Source organism: Pteronotus mesoamericanus, unplaced genomic scaffold, assembly GCF_021234165.1.
Source record: "Pteronotus mesoamericanus isolate MK-2021 breed Mesoamerican mustached bat unplaced genomic scaffold, CSHL_Meso_final contig_53, whole genome shotgun sequence".
In the NCBI taxonomy this organism is placed as follows: domain Eukaryota; kingdom Metazoa; phylum Chordata; class Mammalia; order Chiroptera; family Mormoopidae; genus Pteronotus; species Pteronotus mesoamericanus.
Genome location: NW_026555195.1, coordinates 3,769,534 through 3,789,718, shown reverse-complemented (window position 1 = coordinate 3,789,718; position 20,185 = coordinate 3,769,534). Strand labels below are relative to the sequence as shown.

Below are 20,185 nucleotides of genomic sequence, written 5' to 3'. Positions count from 1 at the left end.
TCCTTATTCGAATTATTTTTTTACTAGAAATTTGTACTTTCATTTATTGATTGATTGAGTTATTGGAGTGACATTGGTTAATAAAATTTATATAGGCTTCAGGTATACAAGTCTATAATAAATCATCTGCATATTGCATTGTGTGCTCACTGTTCCAAGTCAAGTCTCCTTCCATCACCATGTGCCCCCCTTTTATACTCTTCTACCTCCCCCCACCCCCTTTCCCTCTGGTAATCACCATACTGTTGTCTGTGTATATGAGTTGTTTTTGTTTTTTTGCTTAATCCCTTCACCTTTTTCACCCAGACGCACAACCCACCTCTCCTCTGACAGCTGTCAGTCTGTTCTCTGCATCTATGGATCTGTTTTTATTTTGTTTGTTAGCTTATTTTGTTCATTAGATTCCAAATAGAAGTGAAATCATTTGGTATTTGTCCTTCTCTCACAGGCTTTTTTCACTTAGCATAATACTCTCCAGGTCCATCTATGTAGTCACAAAGGGTACTATTTTCTCCTTTTTTATGGCTGAGTAGTATTCCATTGTATAAATAAATCATAGCTTTTCTTTTTTTATCCATTCATCTACTGATGGACACTTGGGCTGCTTCCAAATCTTGGCTGTTGTAAATAATGCTGCAATAAACATAAGGGTACATATATTCTTTAGAATTAGCATTTCAGGTTTCTTTAGATATATTCCTCAACACCAAAAAAAACCCAAAACACAAAACAAAGAATCCAATTTAAAAAATGGGTTAAGGACCTGAATAGGCACTCTTCTAAAGAGGACACAGAGATGGCTAATAAACATCTGAAAAGGTGTTTTATGCCACTAATCATCAAAGAAATGCAAATTAAAACAATAATGAGATACAACCTCACACCTGTCAGAACAGCTGTCATCAATAAATCAACAAACAAGTGTTGGTGAGGATGTGGAGAAAAGTGAATCCTCATGCACTGTTGGTGGGAATGTACACTGGTTCAGCCACTGTGGAAGGCAGTGTGGAATTACCTCAAAAAATTAAAAATGGAACAGCCTTATGACCCAGTGATTCCATTTCTGGGAAAATGCCCTATTCTAATTCTAATAGCAGTAATTCCAAATCATCAATTCTTCTCAAGTCACCTGCCCCTTCTGTGCCCCTCTCTTTACTAAGTGTCCTTGAGTTCCATTTCTGAGAGAAAATCGAGGTGCAGACTGAGCCACCGGTGGCGCGGCCTCTTGCTGCAATTCCCCTTGCTCATTGTCCCTGCTGGTTTCATCACTGCTGCCTCCGCCTAAAAGACTACACCTTTCTCTTCCCCTTGCTCTACCTACCGTACAGTCACCTAAAAAGCTTTCTCCCATTTTTTCCTTTTTCCAACTTAAGAGGGAACTTTCTAAGAAGACTTTATTGGCACCAGCCAATTCCCCACTTGACCACCACTCCTTTGTGTTCCCATTTTATTGTACATACATCTCCTGCAACTGTCACTCTACACATAACAATCTTCCAATGCAGTTACTTACTTATGTGTCTCCCTCCTCTAACTAGACAGAGAATCCCTTGAGATGAATTACAGTGTCTTACCTGCCTTGTTATCCCAGCACTCTAGCACTATGTCTATAATGCTTAGAGAACCAGTAAGAAGGAAAAGTAATAAGGACCTAACGAGAAGGTGAGCGATGTGGCCAAACAGCGAGCCTCCACCCACCACACTCACGCCAAACATCAGGCCTGCTTCTCACCTCCTCCCAGTGATTAGTCTGTTTGGGAACTGGGGTTTGCCTCAGGGCCCCAGGCAGAAACTCACACCAGTCAAAATGACAAGTACACTGGCACAGTCACCTAAGAGCTCTGCTGCTTCATCAAGTCCATTTCAGAGTCAGGAAGGTACTCTTGGCTACCTTGGTGCTCCAGACCATCTGGCTAGTTGGCACAGCACCTGCTTTTAAAGTCAGTTTCTTACTAATCTGAACATTCCAACTTATGCTGCAGAGTAAATGTTCTCTTTGAGCTGCCACAGGGAAGTCTTCAGAATCTTCATCATACCCTCCCTTAGCCCCTTCTTTATTTTAGTTTCAGTTAGGTGGCTGGCATATTTCTCCAGAGCATCAGTGGTTCTTCCACCTGCCCCTGAGGACAAGGGAGTGGTCTGGAAGGACAATGCAGGCAGCCCCCACTTTCCATGCTCCTTTGCTGCAGGAAGCAGAGCAGCAGCAAAAGGACCAGCATTCTGGGCTCTCAGAGATGTACCCAGCCTGCTTTGTGGACACTTTGATCCTAAATAAAATGTTTTGCTTTAGAAGCGATAGTCCTAAATTGTGCCCCACATCTAAATGCTGGTTTTTTTCGCGTTCAGAAAAATCTTTACCCCAACAGTAGAAATAGAGATGAGAGAAGTCAAAATATGCTCCTCGTTGGCACAATTTTTGGTGGGAGTTTGCCTGAAGAGTCTTCTGCACATCTGGGAACTAATGTGGTAATGAAGGAAGGCTGCTAACAGCATGGAGAATGCTGAAAATGGGCCACCATAAGCAGCTTTATGTAAATCATGCACAACCTGTGCCAAACTGAAAAGAACAGCCACACTGCAGACAGAGCTGCTAGGGAGCAAGGTGGGGAGGGGAGCTGGCCTCCCATGAAACTGACACAAACATTGTTATGCCTGGTGGTCAGTGCTACTGTCATTTAATCTTTTTATCAGTAATTTTGTATGTGTAGCAACTGAAGGGACATTTACTAAACAAAAATAATCAAACATAGAGCACATTCCAAGGCACATATATGAGAATGGTCTGAAAATACATCTCTACCTCTGCCATCTTTTCCTATATATTTGGAAAGGAATGGGGAAGAAGAAATGAAGGGGAATAGAAAGAAATCCTCACCTTTGAACACTCAGCATAAAACCTACCTTCTCTGTTAGGACCCCTTTAACCACTGGAAACTTCCTGTGAATTCCTGTAAGATTTTGCATTTTAGTCTATCCCATGCTGACTTACATTATTAGATGTCCTCTAATGAATCAAGGGCTCATCCACCCAGTTAACTGCAAGGCCCTTGAGGACAAGTCTGCTTATTCCTCCACACTGATTCCTTCCACAGTGATTGAGTACAGCAGACGCTTGAAATACTTGGTTGCTTGGGTAATGCCACCAGCAAATAATTCCAAACCACAAATATGATTTTGCTATACGATATATGAAATGTAAGAAATAAATCTATCTCTGTATTAATGTTTTATGTTTTGGATTCTGCAATTCCTGAGAATAAATTCGGAAAGCTGCGTATTGGGGGTGAGGTGAGTGCATTGGAGGAAGCCGGTGAATATTAAAAGGTGTCAGTTCAGTGGAAAAATGCGCACGTGGGATGAAAATAAACTGGATCGAGAGTCTTTCCTAAGCAGTAAAAGGTGTTTGCTGACGTCATTTAATACTCAGAGCTGAAGTCCGGGTCTTTGAAGATTCCTTAGCACTGCGCCACTTTGCGGAGACTCTTGGCAACTGCGTCCTCTGCACTCCTGCAGGACCGTAGACCGAATTGCGATAGTGCTGTCATGGCGGCTCCTAAACACCAGGGGGCGCCGAGCAGCTCCGCCTCTGCCTGCGCGCGTCCGCTCTCCCAGCACGCCTTGCTCCCGCCGACCGCGACCCGGAAGTTGTCGTTGACAGACGCCGGCCGGCAGCCCTAACGGAATCTGGGCGTCGGAGCGCAGTCGCCCGCCTCGGCTGCTCCATCCCGGGGGAGGACCACTCCGAAGCCGGAGGAAAAGACACCGTTGAGCCCACCAGGCGCCCGGGCTCGGTCTGGATGCGCCGTCCTGGCCGTGTGTGACCCCTCCGGTTCGGCCCGGCCCTCGGCCTCTGTAAGTGTTCGGGGAGAGCGCCCCTAAGGCCCTGCACCGCCCTCCCGACGCAGCGAAGAGGCTCTCCGACCCGGGCACTATGAGAGCCACGGAGCGAGGGCCGGAAGCAGAGCTGCCCCTGTCGCTTCGCGGTGCCTGTAGGATGTCAAGGGCCCAGAGCCGCGGCCGGGGCCGCGAATAGCACCCCAGATTTCCTAATATCCGGGACAGAGTTATGCTCCACTTCCCAACTCCGAAGTAAAATATAAACAGGGCGGTCATCTAGGGCAGTCCCCTGGTCCTTTCAACCATGAAGGCAGAAACAGTGTCCTCGTTGCAAAAGACTCCAGCTGTCGAGGACCATGAGGTGCCCAGCCATGGCCTCAGTGAACTGCTGGGTAGCCGAAAGCTGATGGCTGTGGGGGTCGTGCTTGGCTGGCTCTTGATCATCCACTTTCTGGTCAATGTGTGGCTTCTCTGTCTGCTGTCCGCCTTGCTCATGGTGCTGGGAGGGTGGCTGGGCTCCAACGCCATTGTGGGGGCTTCGGGTCGACTGCACCTGGAACGCTTCATCCCAATGGCCATCTGCCCCCCTGACCCCGAAGCAGAAAGGCAGCTGGAACAGGAGATCAACCGCACCATCCAGCTGATTATTCGGGACTTTGTGTCCTCCTGGTATCATTCAGTGAGCCAGGAGCCAGCCTTCGAGGAAGAAATGGAGGCGGCCATGAAAGGACTGGCCCAGGAGCTGCGGAGAAGGATGGGCATGGTGGACAGTCATGCCCTTGCCCAAAGGGTTCTGACTCTCTGCGGTTGTCACCTGCAGAGCTATATTCAGGCAAAGGAGGCCACAGCAGGGAAGCAGAGTGGTACAGTTGAGCCCTCCCAACTCTGGGAGGCGTACTGCAGGGCAACTGCCCCACATCCTGCGGTACAAAGCTCCAGTGCTGAGGTTACCTATACACGCAGCATTGTGGACCTGTTGCTTCAAGGACTAGTGCCAAAGCCCCACTTGGAGACTCGGACAGGGCGCCACGTGGTGGTGGAACTCATTACTTGCAATGTGATCTTACCACTGATCGGCAAGCTGTCCGATCCTGACTGGATCCACCTTGTACTCGTGGGCATCTTTTCCAAGGACAGAAATGATACAGCAGTGGTTAAACCACTCTGCCCAGCCAGTACCCTGGAACAGCCCTCAGTGCCCACGTCTCTGCCGCTGGTTGTGGAGGTACAGAGTCTGCCAGAAAGAGCCCCTTCTCCAGCTGCAGCCCCAGTGCCCCTCACCTGTCCTGAGCCAGAGGGCCTGTTACGCTCCTCCCCCGAAGTTGAAGAAGGCCATGAAGCTATAGAGGGAGATTTGGGCGGAGTGCCAGAAGAAAGAAAAGTAGAAAACAGCTCATCTCATTTCCTACAGCCAGATATCCGAGGCCCTCTGTTCTTATGTGAAGATGCAGAGCTGGAGTCTCCATTGTGTGAACTGAGCAAAGAAACCATCATGCTCATGACACCAGGCAACTTCCTGTCTGACAGGATCCAGGATGCCCTGTGTGCCATAGAGGGTTCCCAGTCTCTGGAGCCGAAGGATGGTGAGGGATCTGAAGGAACTGAAGGGACAGAGGCTGAGGAAGTTCCAGGAACAGAAACAGAAACAGGCCTGCTGGTCTCCATGCTGAATTCCTGCCCAGAGATCCAGATTGACACAGCAGATAAGGAGGCAGAGCAAGGAGATGTCACCTCCCTTACGCCTTCGCTGGCAAGTCCAGAAAGGACCTGCCCTCCACGACCCTCATGCTTAAAGAAAGATCTTGCCAATGGTGTGAGCTCCCTAGATACTGGTCTGCCGCAGGTTCTGCTTACCTCCTCTCCAACGGGTCCTCTCAGCTCAGCTACCTTCAGCTTTGAGCCCCTGAGCAGCCCAGATGGCCCAGTTGTCATCCAGAACCTGCGTATCACTGGCACCATTACTGCTCGAGAGCACAGTGGCACTGGATTCCACCCATACACACTCTACACAGTGAAGGTAACAGGATTGGAACCATGGTCACCCGCTCTGGGCTTGAATGGGTTTGAAAAGCAAGTGAAGCTAGGGTTCTAAGGGAAAGAGGTTACTCTTTCTTTTTTCGCTGTGAGTCTGAAGTTCATCGATAGAGCAGAGTACGTTTCTATCCACTACCCACACAGACGATTCTAGAATCTCAGGGTTAGGCTACTAACCAGCAGTAGGGTACTGTTAGGCTACTGAGGGTCATGTTTTCAGTGGTTCCCAAAGTATAGAGCCTTGTCCAGAAAATCCCTTCCCATACCTTTCCCCTGCTAATTTCTTTCCTTTTAAAAATACTAGTATCTTTTGTACTTTGTTTCGGAAGGAAGGTTATTTACCTATACATACCTTGAAAGACAGGAGGAAGTTTCTCATTCCTAGAGATTTTTAAGCACAGAAGTGGGAACTACCTTGCAGAAATGGTATAAAGGGGGTTTATGTATCAGATGTCTGCTTCAGTTAGAGCAGCAACTCTCTAAAACAGGTTTTAGGGTAGGCTGCCTCCAAATCTCCTGGAAAGTTGTATTAAAAAAATAAAATCTGAGGACCCAGCTATGGGAATTCTCATTCAGAATATGTAAGAACCTATCAGAATCTATATATTTAAAAAGAAGCCCAAGTGATTTTGAGATGCAGCCAGGTTTGGGAATGTGTCGGTATTGATCGCATCCCTGAAGGAGTAGAATATTCCACAGAAAGCATAATGACTTCAAGGTACTCCAACTTTCAAAGCCCCTCCCGGAATTTTCACCTGTCTCCTACCGAGGCCGTTTATTGGTCTGATGGGGCAATTCGCTCATGTCATAATGAATACTTCTCTTTTTTCTTTCTGGCTCTAGAAATTTTTAAAGCACCAGCCTCAACTCCCACCAACAAGCAGATCATTTCTTCCATCACTTGCCCAGAGTATAATACCTCAGCCAAACAGCAGTAACCTACTTCTAATGAGAATAAGCACACACACAGTTCTTCCACAGCATTTTGTTGTATTTTAACTACTTGGTCAAAAAGCCTTCTCCTATACTAAGTTACAGCTTTCATGCTGTTCAGGGTGTTGGCTCTGGGGAAGTATGTAGTACAAGTTCTCTCTTCGCACATACTGCCCCTCCCAGCATATGGAGGCAGCAAACTTTAACCCCTTACAGCGTTGTCCGGTGTTTTGGTATCTCAGCCACACTGGAAGAGGTAGAGTTGTCTTGGGCCACACATAAAACACATTGTGGCACGCAATCACACGCACACAAAAAAATCTCATAATGTTTTAAGTAACTTGACGATTTTGTGTTGGGCTACATTCATAGCCATCCTGGGCTGCAGGCAGGCCACAGGCTGGACACCCCTGCCGCATATCCAGTCTTCACATGACTCCTAAATATATAGATGATATGTACAAAAGAAAGAAAATAATTCAGTTTAGCTCCAAGAATAATTCATCTGCCCTGAGCAAAACAAAAAACATATGTCCCTTTAATGTATTCCATACAAACAATTTTTTTCCATCAGCTGTTTTGAATTATTTTCCCCCAACTAATATACATAATCATAGGTTGAATATAATGGCAAAATGGTTCCAACCCCACAATTCAGGAGTAAAAGAGGTAGTATCACTTTTATCAGTGTTGTACCTTCTGTTTTATGCCCTGTCTTTGGGATTTGAAAAATAGTTATGTAGCCATTTTTATAAGCGAAAGTGTTTACAGGAGGGAGATTTGAGATTGAAGGAGTACGGAGCAGTAAAACTTGTTTTTCGGTTTCTGGGCCACGTTATGTTTGGAAATGCACCTCATGCCTTAATTAAGTCCCCCTTGGAATTTGAGTTGTTCATTACAACTTAGAGTAGCAATCAGATCTGGTAGGTGTGGGAACAAAATAAGAACAGAGCCCTTCCTTTGCCCCTTGTCTCCTCTTACTGTGTGGCCGTTGGGCTGATGTAGTGAACACATTTATTCACTCAACAGTATGAGACAGTTCTTGACGGCGAGAACAGCGGCAACCTGCAGCAGCTGGCATACCATACTGTAAATCGTCGCTACCGCGAGTTCCTGAACCTGCAGACCCGTCTGGAGGAGAAGTCAGACCTACGAAAGTTCATCAAAAGTCAGGAGTCTCCCCAGCCCTGGAATACCTGCTTGCTTTTTACTTCTAGCCACCTTGCTCTGAGAGGCTGGAGGCCTGTTGGTTTGTGGGAGGGATGGAGGAGAAATGCAGCATCAAGGGTCCTTTATTTCCCGTACCCTCCGTTTGCATTCGGGTCATTTGTGTGTTAGTACTGGACAGCAATGGTCGTGTCGCTTCTGAGGTACATTGTTATCACCGAATGCTTCGCCCGGGGGCCCCGTTGAGTGTAAGCCAAAGAAACGTTCACGTTTCCGCTTATATCTGGGAGGTAGCTTGAGGAGTTCAATGAACTTTTCCAGAATCATAGATTAATTGCCCTTAAGTATTAAAATACCATCCAGAAATACTTGTCAACTTTCCTTTAACAGCCAGGCTTTTTTAGGTATTCTGTAAGATAGAGGGACAATAAGAAAATGTAATAATATTTAACTCTAAAAAGAAGCTGGTTAGCAGCTACTTTGTTTATTTAAAAAAGCTAATGATCACCCAAATAAACATTTTAATAAGTTTAGGCATATATTGCGGCTCAGTGACACTTTTTTTTTTTTTAAATAACAATAGCCACTACTGAGCCAAGCTTGAAATTACAGGCCAGGTTCTCTACTAAGCCTTTTACACATATATAGCTCATTGAATTCTCATAACAGATTATGAGATAAATACTATTATTATCTCTATAGAAAAAAAAGGTCAAAGAAAGATTAAGCAACTTACCGAAGGTCATTATTATAGGAGGAATTGGAGCCTAAGTTTAAACTTGGGCATTTAGATTTCAGGACCCTCATTCATAACCATTGTACTGTATGGCCTCTTATACTTTAATATTAACAATAATGGGAGTAGGTTGTATGTATTATATCCCTGGGGTATTTTTGGAACTCCTGAAATGAAAAATCCCAGGGAAGTGTATTCATCAGTTCTGGCTTTTTACATATATGATGCGTTTTATATGGAATGGCTCTCAGTGAATGTTAAGTGAATGAACTTTTTTTTTTAAAGATGTTAAGGGTCCTAAGAAGCTCTTTCCAGACCTCCCATTTGGAAACATGGATAGCGACAGAGTAGAAGCCCGCAAGAGCCTCCTGGAATCATTCCTAAAGGTCAGCATCCTCCCATTTTGGCTCTGCGCTCATTTTGCCCACCAGACGCCCCAGCCAAGGTGGGGAGACCTAGGGGATGGAAATTTCTCTTTGAAGCCCTTCTTGTGTCTTTTGCAGCAACTCTGTGCCATTCCTGAAATCGCTAATAGTGAGGAGGTGCAGGAGTTCCTGGCTCTGAACACGGATGCTCGTATTGCCTTTGTCAAGAAACCGTTCATGGTCTCCAGAATAGACAAGGTACCAGCAGGGCCGCAGAGCTCAGCCTTCACGTCTCATCAGCGTGCAGGCAGTGCCTTAAACATACGGGGAGGAGGGCAGCGAGAGGCAGCACAGGGGAGTCAGTAAAGCACGGACTAGAACTTTCCGGGCCTGTTCCCAAATCTTGGTTGGATCATCAACTTGCTGAATTACGGTGAGCAACTATGAGGGTACAATATCCCCGACTCTGAGTGTGCACACGTCTCCTGGGGCCATAGTTATTCCAGTGGAGGGATGTTAGAATGCATCTGTACCTCTGTAGATAGGCGGGAGCAGGAAGGTCTCTTCTAGAGGTGAAGGTCATTCCCAGTGTTGGTCACTCAGGGAGAAAACTGCTAAGGTAGAACACTAAGCCGGGTATAAACTGGTGTAGCGATTCTCTGCTGGAGTGTGCGGAGACTTGTACCTTCTTCAAGAGGGTAGCTCAGGACCTTCGGAGATGGTAGGAAGACATTTGTGTCACACATTGGAGCTTGCCGACAGTGATTACCAACTGATTTTGCAGTCCCCAAGGCAGAAGCCTGAGCATTATGTTTATCAAAAGGTGTTATGTTGTAAAAGGTTAGAAAACACAGCCTCATTAGAAGAAAAGATTCCTCCCTCTTCTCATCTAGACTTCAGGGGATAAAAGGATAAAGTGGAATTTCGCATGTTAGGAGTTAGAGAGGGGATGCCCAGGGTAACATACCCAGAGTTCCCTGCAGATGTCTTCATTCACTGATTCTTTGAACACCTACTTACTGCCTTCCTGTTAAAGCTGTGTGCTGCACTAGCTGTTCAAAATGCAATAATGAACAAAATAGGTAAGGACTTTACTTACAGGCAACAATTTTATGAGCCTAGAGAACAAATTAATTTCCGAAGCCACCTTAATTCCTCAGCACACTCATGCTCCTCTCTGTGTTCTCTTCCTGGTTTGTTAGGCCCTAGTCTTGACTGCGCTCTTGCTCAACCATTCCAGCCGGGTCTCAGCTGTGCTAGCCGGGCCCCCTAGAGGAGTGGGTTTAAGAAGTCCTGGTGCTGCTCTGAGCCCGCGGTGTTAATTCGTGAGAGACACCAGAGGGAACGTGAATGTTTCTTCAGTATTACAGGGTTCCGTTTGCACAGTTTTTTTAGCAAATATTTATATGTCATTTTCCCATTCTCAGAAATAGAGATAATTTTTACTTTTCATTGAGGATCGTTTTATTAGTCTTTCTGAGTAGAGAAGTTTACATCAACCTCAGATTTCTTAATTTTGACATGAGTGATTTTTTGTTGCTCTTTCTGTACTTAAAGAAGAAAAATTGTTTGAATTAACTGGAAAAGCCAGCTCTTTACTCTGTGTGAATTACTCTGAGCATGTTTATATTTTATATGTCTCTAGATTGTAATATTTTGGTAATCTTCACTCTTTCTGTTCTTCATATTTTCCCACCTAACAGTATATTACTTTGTTTGTTCACATCTTGGTGTATATATCACTTTGGAATCTAAAAATTATTTTTTTATATACAAAGAAATTGAAAATGAAAAATATTTCGCCAACCTGCAGAACTCTCAGGTTTTTATTTATCCTATTGTTTGTTTCAGTTTCTTTTCCTATGATGCTGTTTGTCTTAACTCTGTGAGGAAGATTTTAATGGCCATGGAGAAAAGGAAGAATAGTTGCCACTAAATTATTAGGTGATATCTGACTATGCTGATAGTTAAGGCTCCACTAGATAGCCTAGCTATCTCCCCATCCTGACTGCATAAAGCACCGTGAGAATATAATAAAGCTCATTTGGCGGTTTCTGTCTGACCCTGCACCTCTGACCCCTGCAGATGGTGGTGAATGCTATCGTGGACACCTTGAAGACAGCATTTCCTCGCTCTGAACCCCAGAGTCCCACAGAGGAGCTGAGTGAGGCCGAGACAGAAAGCAAGCCCCAAACAGAAGGCAAGAAGGCTAGCAAGTGAGAAGCCCTTCAGTCTCCCAGGGACCCTTTCCCATTTCTCAGGTTGATCCCCAGTCCTCAGCCAAAGCCCATCCCCAACTCTCAAGCTCCAGAAGAGAGGAGATGGGTCATACATACCAGTGTTTCTGCAAAGCCAGACCTCGTAAGCAAAAGGAGCCTGAGATCCTGCATGGGCTGCCCTGCTGAATGTTTGTCTTGCCGTGGGAATCCAGGGCCCCAACTATTCAGAGATTTGTGACTAGGAGGAAAACTCTAGAATATGGATATTCTCCTTTTCTATTTTCCTGGAAAATTGAGGTGTTATTTCCTGTTAAGAGCCTGTAACCGATCTCTGTTTGCCATCATTCCTGGAAACCGTGGCTCAGAAGTTGCATGTTGTGGCAATAAACAGGGAGGGTTAGAATGAACACCTGCAGGGCCCGTTTTAGAAACTGGTATTGCTGCTACCCGGTACCAGGGTCTCAGGTGGTCCCTGGCTGCTACCCCGGTACCGGGGTCTCAGATGGTCCCTGGGTTGCTACCCCGGTACCGGAGTCTCAGATGGTCCCTGGCAGTACTCAAAGCCGACGTGTGGGAGGGAAGGGCACCGCACTTACCCTTACTGGAAATTTTATGTCTGCCTCTGGGCCCTTATGGAGAGATAGAATGTAGCGGGTGGAGAATGTGTGTGTGTGTGTGTTTGTCTGGCTGTCTCTCTGTTTCTGTTCATGCTTCATGGGCTGGCGATAACACAATTCTTAGCCTTTTTTAGTGGGCCCATACTTGGAAGGGTGGCCATTCTTTAAAACAGTGAGGTTAGCACTTGCAGTCCCTTCCCTGGTTTTATTTGGAATACAGGGGGGAAAAGTAGATGTGCAAAAAGGTACTGACAACAGCAACAAAAACCTGTGCTGCTTGTCTAATCTTCAGCAAATATGTAATGAATGTGTAGTATGTGCTAGCCACTCTTCTGGCCTCTGGGAATATAACTACGGCATTTTTACATTAGCAGAAACACTTTCCCAGATGCACTGTACACAAAGCTTAGTGCAAGAGATACACTGTTACTAAGAATTTCTAGAATATATATTGCTTGGGAGATTTCAGGGCCAGGTCCATTCTGGCAAGTCTGACCACAGTAAGCTCCCAGAGTAAGTATAGGTGTATTTGTTTTGAGGTATGAATACCTGTCAGCCTTTTCTAGAGGAATCAGGATCATGAATTACATTCTGTTTTTGTTCTTTGTTTCTGTACTAGGTCCAGACTGAGGTTCCCATCCAGTAAAATTGCTCCAGCACTGAATATGTCTGAACCACACGAGAAGATTCTCTATCGTCTCCAGGAAAGCAATGTGGTGAGAAGTTCCTTGAGAACTCCTGGAATTACTATGGGATGTAGATCCTGCAGATATAGGCACTTGGAACATTCTCCAAAGTCTGAAAGGACTTAGGTGCCTTGCTAAAGGACTTACCAACATCTGGATCTCTAATTTTTATTATAAAAGTATTTTCTCCAAATGGTTTGGAATTACTACTAGTTCTAGGTTGATAGTTTGGCGTCTCAAGGGTCATCAGTGTGGGATAATGTATGGCAGAATGGGAAAGAACACCAGTTCCTAAAAGAGAACAGATAGCCCAAAAGTGTTGGTAGCAAGTAAGAATACACAGGCATTTGTTTATTTGCAGTCTTGGTAAGATATAAAAACTTTCCTGAGTTGGTCAGAGTCAGTTAGGTTCTATGCTCAGGATACATTTGCAGGGAAAGAACAAGGAAAACCTAAAGTGCTTTGGTCGCTCCTCTACTTCCTGCATTCTTTATGAGATGTGCTGCTGGCTCTTTCTTCAGGAGTCAGAGATCCTATCCATGTCTGCGATGGAATCCTTTATTAAAAAACAGACAAAATTACTAGAAATGCAGCCAGCAGACGTTCCAGAAGAAGATCCTGAACATATCCCCGAGGGACATGTGGATGATTACCTGTCAGATGCAGACATGCCAGCCCAAGACCTCAGCAACAGTGATCCAGGTGAGCGGCAAGATCTCTGCTTCCATCCTGACTGGTGTGGCTCAGTGGGTTGGCCTTCCTCCTGCAAACCTCCTGGTTTGATTCCCTGTCAGGGCACATGCCTGAGTTGCAAGCCAGGTCCCCAGTTGGGAGCATGCAAGAGGTAACCCATCGTTTCTCTTGGCACATTAATTTATCTTCTGTTCAGCTAAGTAAGCCACGGTTAAGCACCAGTGTTTGAGGTACTCTGCTGAGTGCTGGGATGCAAAAAACGATACAGCTCAGTCCCTAGAGCTGAGTTGAGCAGGGCACAAAGACAGGGAGCGCCAATCCAACAGAGTAAGATCCATGCTTATGATACAGTGGCCTTGTCGAAGTCCTCTTCAGCCTACTTCGGCCTGTGTGTGAGCCGCTCCCCTTAGCTGTTCCCGTAGTGCCTGCGGCAGCGCTTTCCTGGGTGGTCCCTCGTCAGCCCTTCTGTTGGCACCCTGAGCCTTCCAGGGCTCCGTGGCTCTCTGCTAATACCCTGCACATTCCACCTGGGTGAACTCATTTGTAGGGTGGGCTTTAACTCTACTACGTGCCTAATAGCAGATGTTGTATTTCCAGTTGTCTAAAGGGAATCTGCACCAAGAGATACCACAGGGCAGCTGAAATACAACAGATCCAAAATGGAATTCCTCTTGTTCCCTGGATCTATTCCTTTCGTTTTATTTCTTGCCATGGCAAATAATGGCACCTAGTTACCCAAGGAGGAGGTGGGAGGGAGGAGAGGTGAGGACAGAGTCTCCTCCTTATAAGCATTTGAGGCAGGGCAGGCTTGCTTCCGAGAGGAATGAAGACGAAAAATCGGGGGTCCTGGATATTAGTATGTTTGCTAAACTAGAATTTATAAGAAGAAAACTTTTCAATTCCACCAAGACAAAGGCTCCTGCTGAAAATTAAAATCACCACATCTTTGGTTCGGAAGGAAAATAAAAGGCTTGATCTCATCATTATTTCTCTGATGCCCATGAACAGTCGCCTGACCTGTGCCCTCGGGACCTCCACTGAACTATGTGAAAAATGGAGTTACAACCCCACCCCTTCACACGCATCTCACTGGTTTAAGTGAGTGAAGTATTTTGACACCAAAAGCATCAGAAAAATAAGAAATTAGAAATAATAGGGAACAGATAAAACAATATAATCTAGCCCAAATCAAAGCTGTAAGTTTTGAATATGATATCTCTAAAGGAACAGTTTATGCTTGGGCCCTTCTGCCAGCCCTAGGAGCCTCGAAGTGCTCACCAACAGGAATTTTACCATTTTTTTCAAGAGCACCTGAGTGCCTTGTTTGCTTATTTTTTACTGTTATGAAAATTGTCCCCGCATGGCGGCAGCTCTATGTAAATATGAAAGCTGCCAAAATAATGGGGTTCAGGGGGGCGACCAGGACCCCGAAGGGCGCTGTTTCCCCAGGGGCTCAGCATCGCACCTTCCAGCAAATGATGGGGGCGCAAACACATCGGCTCCTTGAAACACAGGGCAGAAGAAAGAAAATACATGCTGGGTGGGATCAGGAAGACGGCAAGTTTTATTTCTAGCGCTTCATCCAAATCTGAAGTTATTTACGTTCTAAAAAGAACCTGTAAGGGAGGAGAGCTTGGGTAAGCTCAGAGAATATCCCTTGGTTCTAGACAGACAAAATTGTTGTTGATAATTAATTATAATATTAATCACAGCAATAACCCCAGACAGCTGAGATTCATTCAGGAACATGTATTCCTGAGAAAGTCTCCCAAGAACCAAATCAGAGGTGGCATGAGATCCCCTCAACAGGCTTAGAGAACAGGCGCTTCCATCCATAAAATACATCTGTTCAGGAGACTTCGAGTTCGCATGGGTGTGAGCTCAGCTTGTGGCTAGTCTTTGAAATAGGAAGGAAATCACTAATTGTGACATTTCCCCAAAGGTGTAGTGCTTTTCCTAAAACCACACATTGTCTCAAAATCAAACTGGAGCTTCCTGGATCCCAACCCAGCAGCTCTGTGTAATGGAGAGGTTTTCAAAGCACCTTTTAAACAGAATAAATCCGAAGTCTTTCCCCAAGTCTGCTGCCCACAATATTTCTATGATGCTTTGTGGAGGCGAGTGGAATACACGTATGGAAGGGACTGGGCCTCGCCAGTTCCATTTAGTCACCAGTCGCTGACTTACTTGGGACAAAATATATTCAACTCCCTGGGGGAAAATACAAAAGAAACAGACTAGGTAGGGAAAATAATTATATACAAAATCTTTTTAAAAGAATAAAAATTTTTACTAAGTGACTAAGGACTATAAAGAAATGCTGAACTTTTTAGATATAAAACAGATATCTCTTGACATTATTTAAGAACTGCTAGGTTATAAAAACACAAGCTAGGATAAAGGTTGAGAGGACCCAGTGCCTTGAAATATGTTCTTCAAGTTTGAGTCTCTTCTGAGTCACTTTGGACGTCTTTTTATTCTCCAGGAACAGAGACAGGGTTAGCTGACACAGCCCTAGATCTGCTCCTCCTGCTGCTGATGGAACAGTGGAGATGGCTCTGCACAGAAAACATGCAGAAAGTTCTTCATCTTACCTTTGGGACCCTAATTCAGAGGTAAGGCCAGGGAGTTCTTCCCATGGAGGTCTCAATTTGGACAGGGGTTGGCTGTGATCCTGAATTCTCCCCCAGAAAGGGCAAGGGTAGAGTCCAGGAAACTTGTGGTCATAAAGAAAGACAAAGCCTCTATTACAGAGGTACAGAAGTGAAGACTGCCTGGAGAGTACCAGAAAGCTTTGATTAATCACTTTGCTGTCTGAGGTTTGAATGTGCCTGCTTCTGTAAGACGTTGGACCTGATCCACTGAGTTACGGTCCCTGCCTGTGATTTTAAAATACTTCAGCTGAACTCTTCCTACTCTGGGATCAATTCTCCACACAGTTATACCCCCAAGCCCTCTACCTTTCACCTTGTTTCAGTGGACATTTCTCTTAAGTGACCATGTGTAGTCAGTGACAGTAAAAATAAGAAAGATGAGAAAACAGATCACTGCTCCCGAAGATTATTTTCTCTGAAAGGGCTGTAAATATTCACAATTCAAGAAGCACTTACTGACACAGGATAGCTAAAACTTGGATTTCATAAATCAGGGTTTGTAATCCTAATGCCACCTGAGTCTCCTGAAAGATTTGTGCACAGATGGAGTATTTAGCTGCTGACTCCCTAACCATGAAACTGCTGTAAACTTTGCTGCACTAAAGAAGGACAGAGATATTGTCTCTGAACCAGACAGACACACATAGTACTTGAGGTTTGGCCACTGTTGTTTTGAATGCTCTTTCATGTGATGTCCTGGCAAAGTAAGAAGCCAGTCCTGACCTCTTCTGTTACAATTGTAGCTCATGCTAATAGACACTCCAAAAATAAAAACTTCTTTTAATAGAAGAATTATATACCTATTCTACAACATGTAGAAAATCTATCAACAGCTAAAATCTCCCCTCTCACACTCAAAGTTATATAGGATCAGGAAGGCTTAATAAGCTTTAGTCATAAAGAGACTAAGTCAAAGGGATACCCATTTTATTTCCTGTGTGTTTCTCATGGGCCAGCATCCAACTTCTGTTTGTATATATTTTACAACAACCAAGTGAAGTAGGTAACCCCATCTTACAAAATAAAATAAGAAAACAGGGCTTGGCAAAGTCACCTAACCTGCCCAAGGCCATAGTTAAAGACCCACCTGGAATTTGAAGCTGGATGCATACAACTTCAAAACCCACGTGCTCTTTCCTGCCTGTAATAGCCTGGTGGCTGGCTCCTTGTGAGACCCACATGCAAAATGCTGACTAGCCTCTGTGCCTTCCCGCTCTCCCCCTCGTCCCTTCTGCACATGCAGCTCTCCCACTGGAGTGCATTTTCCAAAAGGCAAATGGGAACACATGTTCTGCTTTTAGTAAAGCTTGAAGAGCTCAGTGTCCTTCCATGGTACTCTGTTGCCTACAAAAGTGATTTTTCCAGTGTTTCCTGGAGTTCCAGGACTCCACAGAGGTGCTTCAGAAGCCACCTGAGAAGCTAAGGGGAAAACTAACTGGACCGTCATCCAATCAGAGCAGCGCCATGTTTGTTTATCCTCACCTGAGGAGGTACTTACTGATTTTAGAGAGGTTGAGAGAGAGAGAAACATCATTTGGGTGCTTCCTGTACATGCCACAACCAGGGATCAAACCCGCAACCTAGGTACGTGCCCTGACCAGGAATTGAACCCGCAACCTTTGGTGCACGGGATGACGCTTCAACCAACTGAGCCACTTGGCCAGGGCCAAAGCAGTTCCATTCTGACCAATTTAATAGACTGGGGACCTGGGTAAGGTTTTGTTTGAAAAAGGGCTCCATTGTGTTTAAAATACAAATTTACGTATTTATTCCACCTCTTTTCTTACTTGGCCTGATCTGGTCCCAGCCTCATTTCCAGTTCTCCCCCATGGAAACCATCCGTTGCTGCCTGAGCATTCTGTAGTCTCTCTTCTTCTGAGCCTTTGCTCATCTTCTTGTCCTGCATGAACAGTCTCTACTCATTCTTCTTCCTCCTGCTGTGTCCCATGCTTTCTCTGTTCTTGTCTGCCTGGCCTACTGCTGGATATTTTTCAAAAACTGAGCATTGTCATTTGTTCTGTGAAACTTTCAATGGCATCTTCTCCCGCTTTCTGTCAGCACTGTGGAGTCCTTTCTCTCCTCTCGGAGTTTTCATAACAATACTTACGACAGTGAAATACAGAAATGATCTGCTTTCCCTTAATTAGTGGTTCTCAGCTAGGGGGCATTTTTCTCCTCATGGGTATTTGGCAATATCAGAAGGCATTTTTGGTTGTCACAACTGGGAGGAGAGGCAGGAAGCTATTTCATCTAGTAGGTAGAGTCCAGGGGCGCAGCTAAACATCTGTACTACACACCTTCCCACCCCAAACACCAGTGGATTATTCTGCACAAAATATCAGTAGTGCAGAGGCTGAGAAGCTCACCCTGGACTGTTGGTTCTTCAAGGGCCAGAACTAGCGTTATTATATTTCCAGCAGCTGACACAGGGCCTGGGACCCAGGAGATGTTCATTATTGGATAAAAAGATAAACGTTCCTCTTCTCAGTACCTTTATGCTTAAACATAGGGTCTCCTTATGTTTTATTCAGTCACTTGTGGATGTTGCTAATGAAACTTTCATTTCTCCCTTTGTTAGGCTTCCCTTTGCTGACCTTCCAAATGCTTCCAACAAACGGGAAGGTTCTCAAACTAGCGAGTATGTGATAACTGATTCCTTCCTCCCCCTTAAAGTAATTTACATGATGAATTGGTTTCAGAACACAATAAATTATTCAGTAGGAACAGAAAAATGTAGATGAGTGAGGAGAAATTTTAAAAAACTAAGATTAACATACAGAAAGGGTAGGAAGAAGTTTACCTGAAGTTTAAGTAACTCAGAATATGAAAGAGCTTGGGTCAGTACCAAATAAAGTAGAAATATATATTTGAGAATTATAGACAGATCATTGAAGAAGTGGTATTTCATGGAAATCTAAAGCAGGAAACTTAAAAACGAGGTAATGGCAGGCAGTGAGAATTCCAAGCCAGGTTGCATCACCTCAGCGGGCGATGATGGTGAATTCTCCAGGGACAGGGAAGAGGCGGCAGTGCAGCGGAGCGGGCGCCGCGTAAAGAAGTCAGCATGTCAGGCATGTGCGCTCTAGCTCAGCTCTTTCTTGGTTTCACTGGCAGGACTTTGTTCGGGCTGTTCTGTAGCATTCATCCTGCTTTACCTTAAAATGCTTATACCGCGCTGTCCGACTGGGGAACTGTTTTGGTCTTACTCCTTTTTCATTGAAAAAACAGGAAGGGCTTATTCTTTGAGAAAACAGTGAACAGAACAGACGCAGTCCCTACTCTTAACATATTTTACAGGTTAGTGGGGGTGAGAACGGAGGGCCTTATCTATGATCACAAAGCTATTGCGTGGGGAAGCCAGAAATCGAACCCAGGTATCCCAAAGCCCAAGTCCTCACCCACTGCAACACGCTGCTACTCTGCTGTGCATAACCTCCCTGAGCTCTGGTTTCCTCCTCTGGGAAACAGGAGTAATAACAGTGTCTGTGTCTTCAGGTACAGGGAACATGTCCAATAAAGGATATGTCTTAATATTCGCTCTTCAGAAAAAGGAAAGAAGGATCAAAAGCATTTTCTGTTTCTGTTTCCTTCAGCTAGTACCCCCAAATTTGTCCCATTTTTTTATGTCTTCAGGATCTCTGCCCCCACGCTAGCTTCCCGCTTCAGCTACCACTCTCCCTCTGTGCCTCTCCTTCTCAGTCATTCAGAATATACTTGGCCCTGTTCTCAGATTTCATGTGCTGGGTTCACAGTGTTCTGGAAGCTTCCTTAAGCTAGGAGTCAACAGTCATGGACACCTGGAGGAAGAATCCCAGCCCTCCCTCCAGAGGCTCGCGGTACCTGAGGCCTGTGGCCCATGGTCTCAGACCAGCAAGTTCCCATGTACATGGTACACGTGGAGGAGATGGGGCTTAATTCAGAGTTCCGGTGTCAACTCCAATCATCCCGTCGGCTTCAGATATTTACCATCCAGCAGACATTTGTTGAGCGCTTACTGTATGCAGACACTGGGCTGAGTGCTACAAGCGTACTCTACTATTTAGTCCCCTCGAAAGCCCTGTGAAAGAGATATTAAGATCCCCAATTCGAAGATGAGGAAACTAAGGCTTACAAAGAATTACGGTTATTTAATCAAAATCACAGAGTTTATAAGAATACCACGGGCAGAATCTAAACCCAGGTTTGTCTGATTTTCAAGTATAATGACTGTCTCTCAGGATCAGACTTTTGCCCCGTATGTTCTG

General features: G+C 45.1%; 1 protein-coding gene across 1 annotated transcript in view; it reads left to right on the top strand.

The window, feature by feature from the left end:
• Window positions 1–3,653: 3,653 nt before the first annotated feature.
• The window catches only part of SNX19 (sorting nexin 19), a 35,608-nt gene continuing 19,076 nt past the window's right edge, over window positions 3,654–20,185 (top strand). Inside the window, exons 1-8 of the mRNA XM_054579463.1 lie at window positions 3,654–5,854; window positions 7,834–7,972; window positions 8,993–9,093; window positions 9,211–9,330; window positions 11,158–11,288; window positions 12,528–12,624; window positions 13,116–13,296; window positions 15,773–15,902. Of these exons, the coding sequence (XP_054435438.1) occupies window positions 4,142–5,854; window positions 7,834–7,972; window positions 8,993–9,093; window positions 9,211–9,330; window positions 11,158–11,288; window positions 12,528–12,624; window positions 13,116–13,296; window positions 15,773–15,902 (2,612 nt within the window). The 5' untranslated portion in view covers window positions 3,654–4,141. The remainder of the gene's footprint in view (window positions 5,855–7,833; window positions 7,973–8,992; window positions 9,094–9,210; window positions 9,331–11,157; window positions 11,289–12,527; window positions 12,625–13,115; window positions 13,297–15,772; window positions 15,903–20,185) is intronic.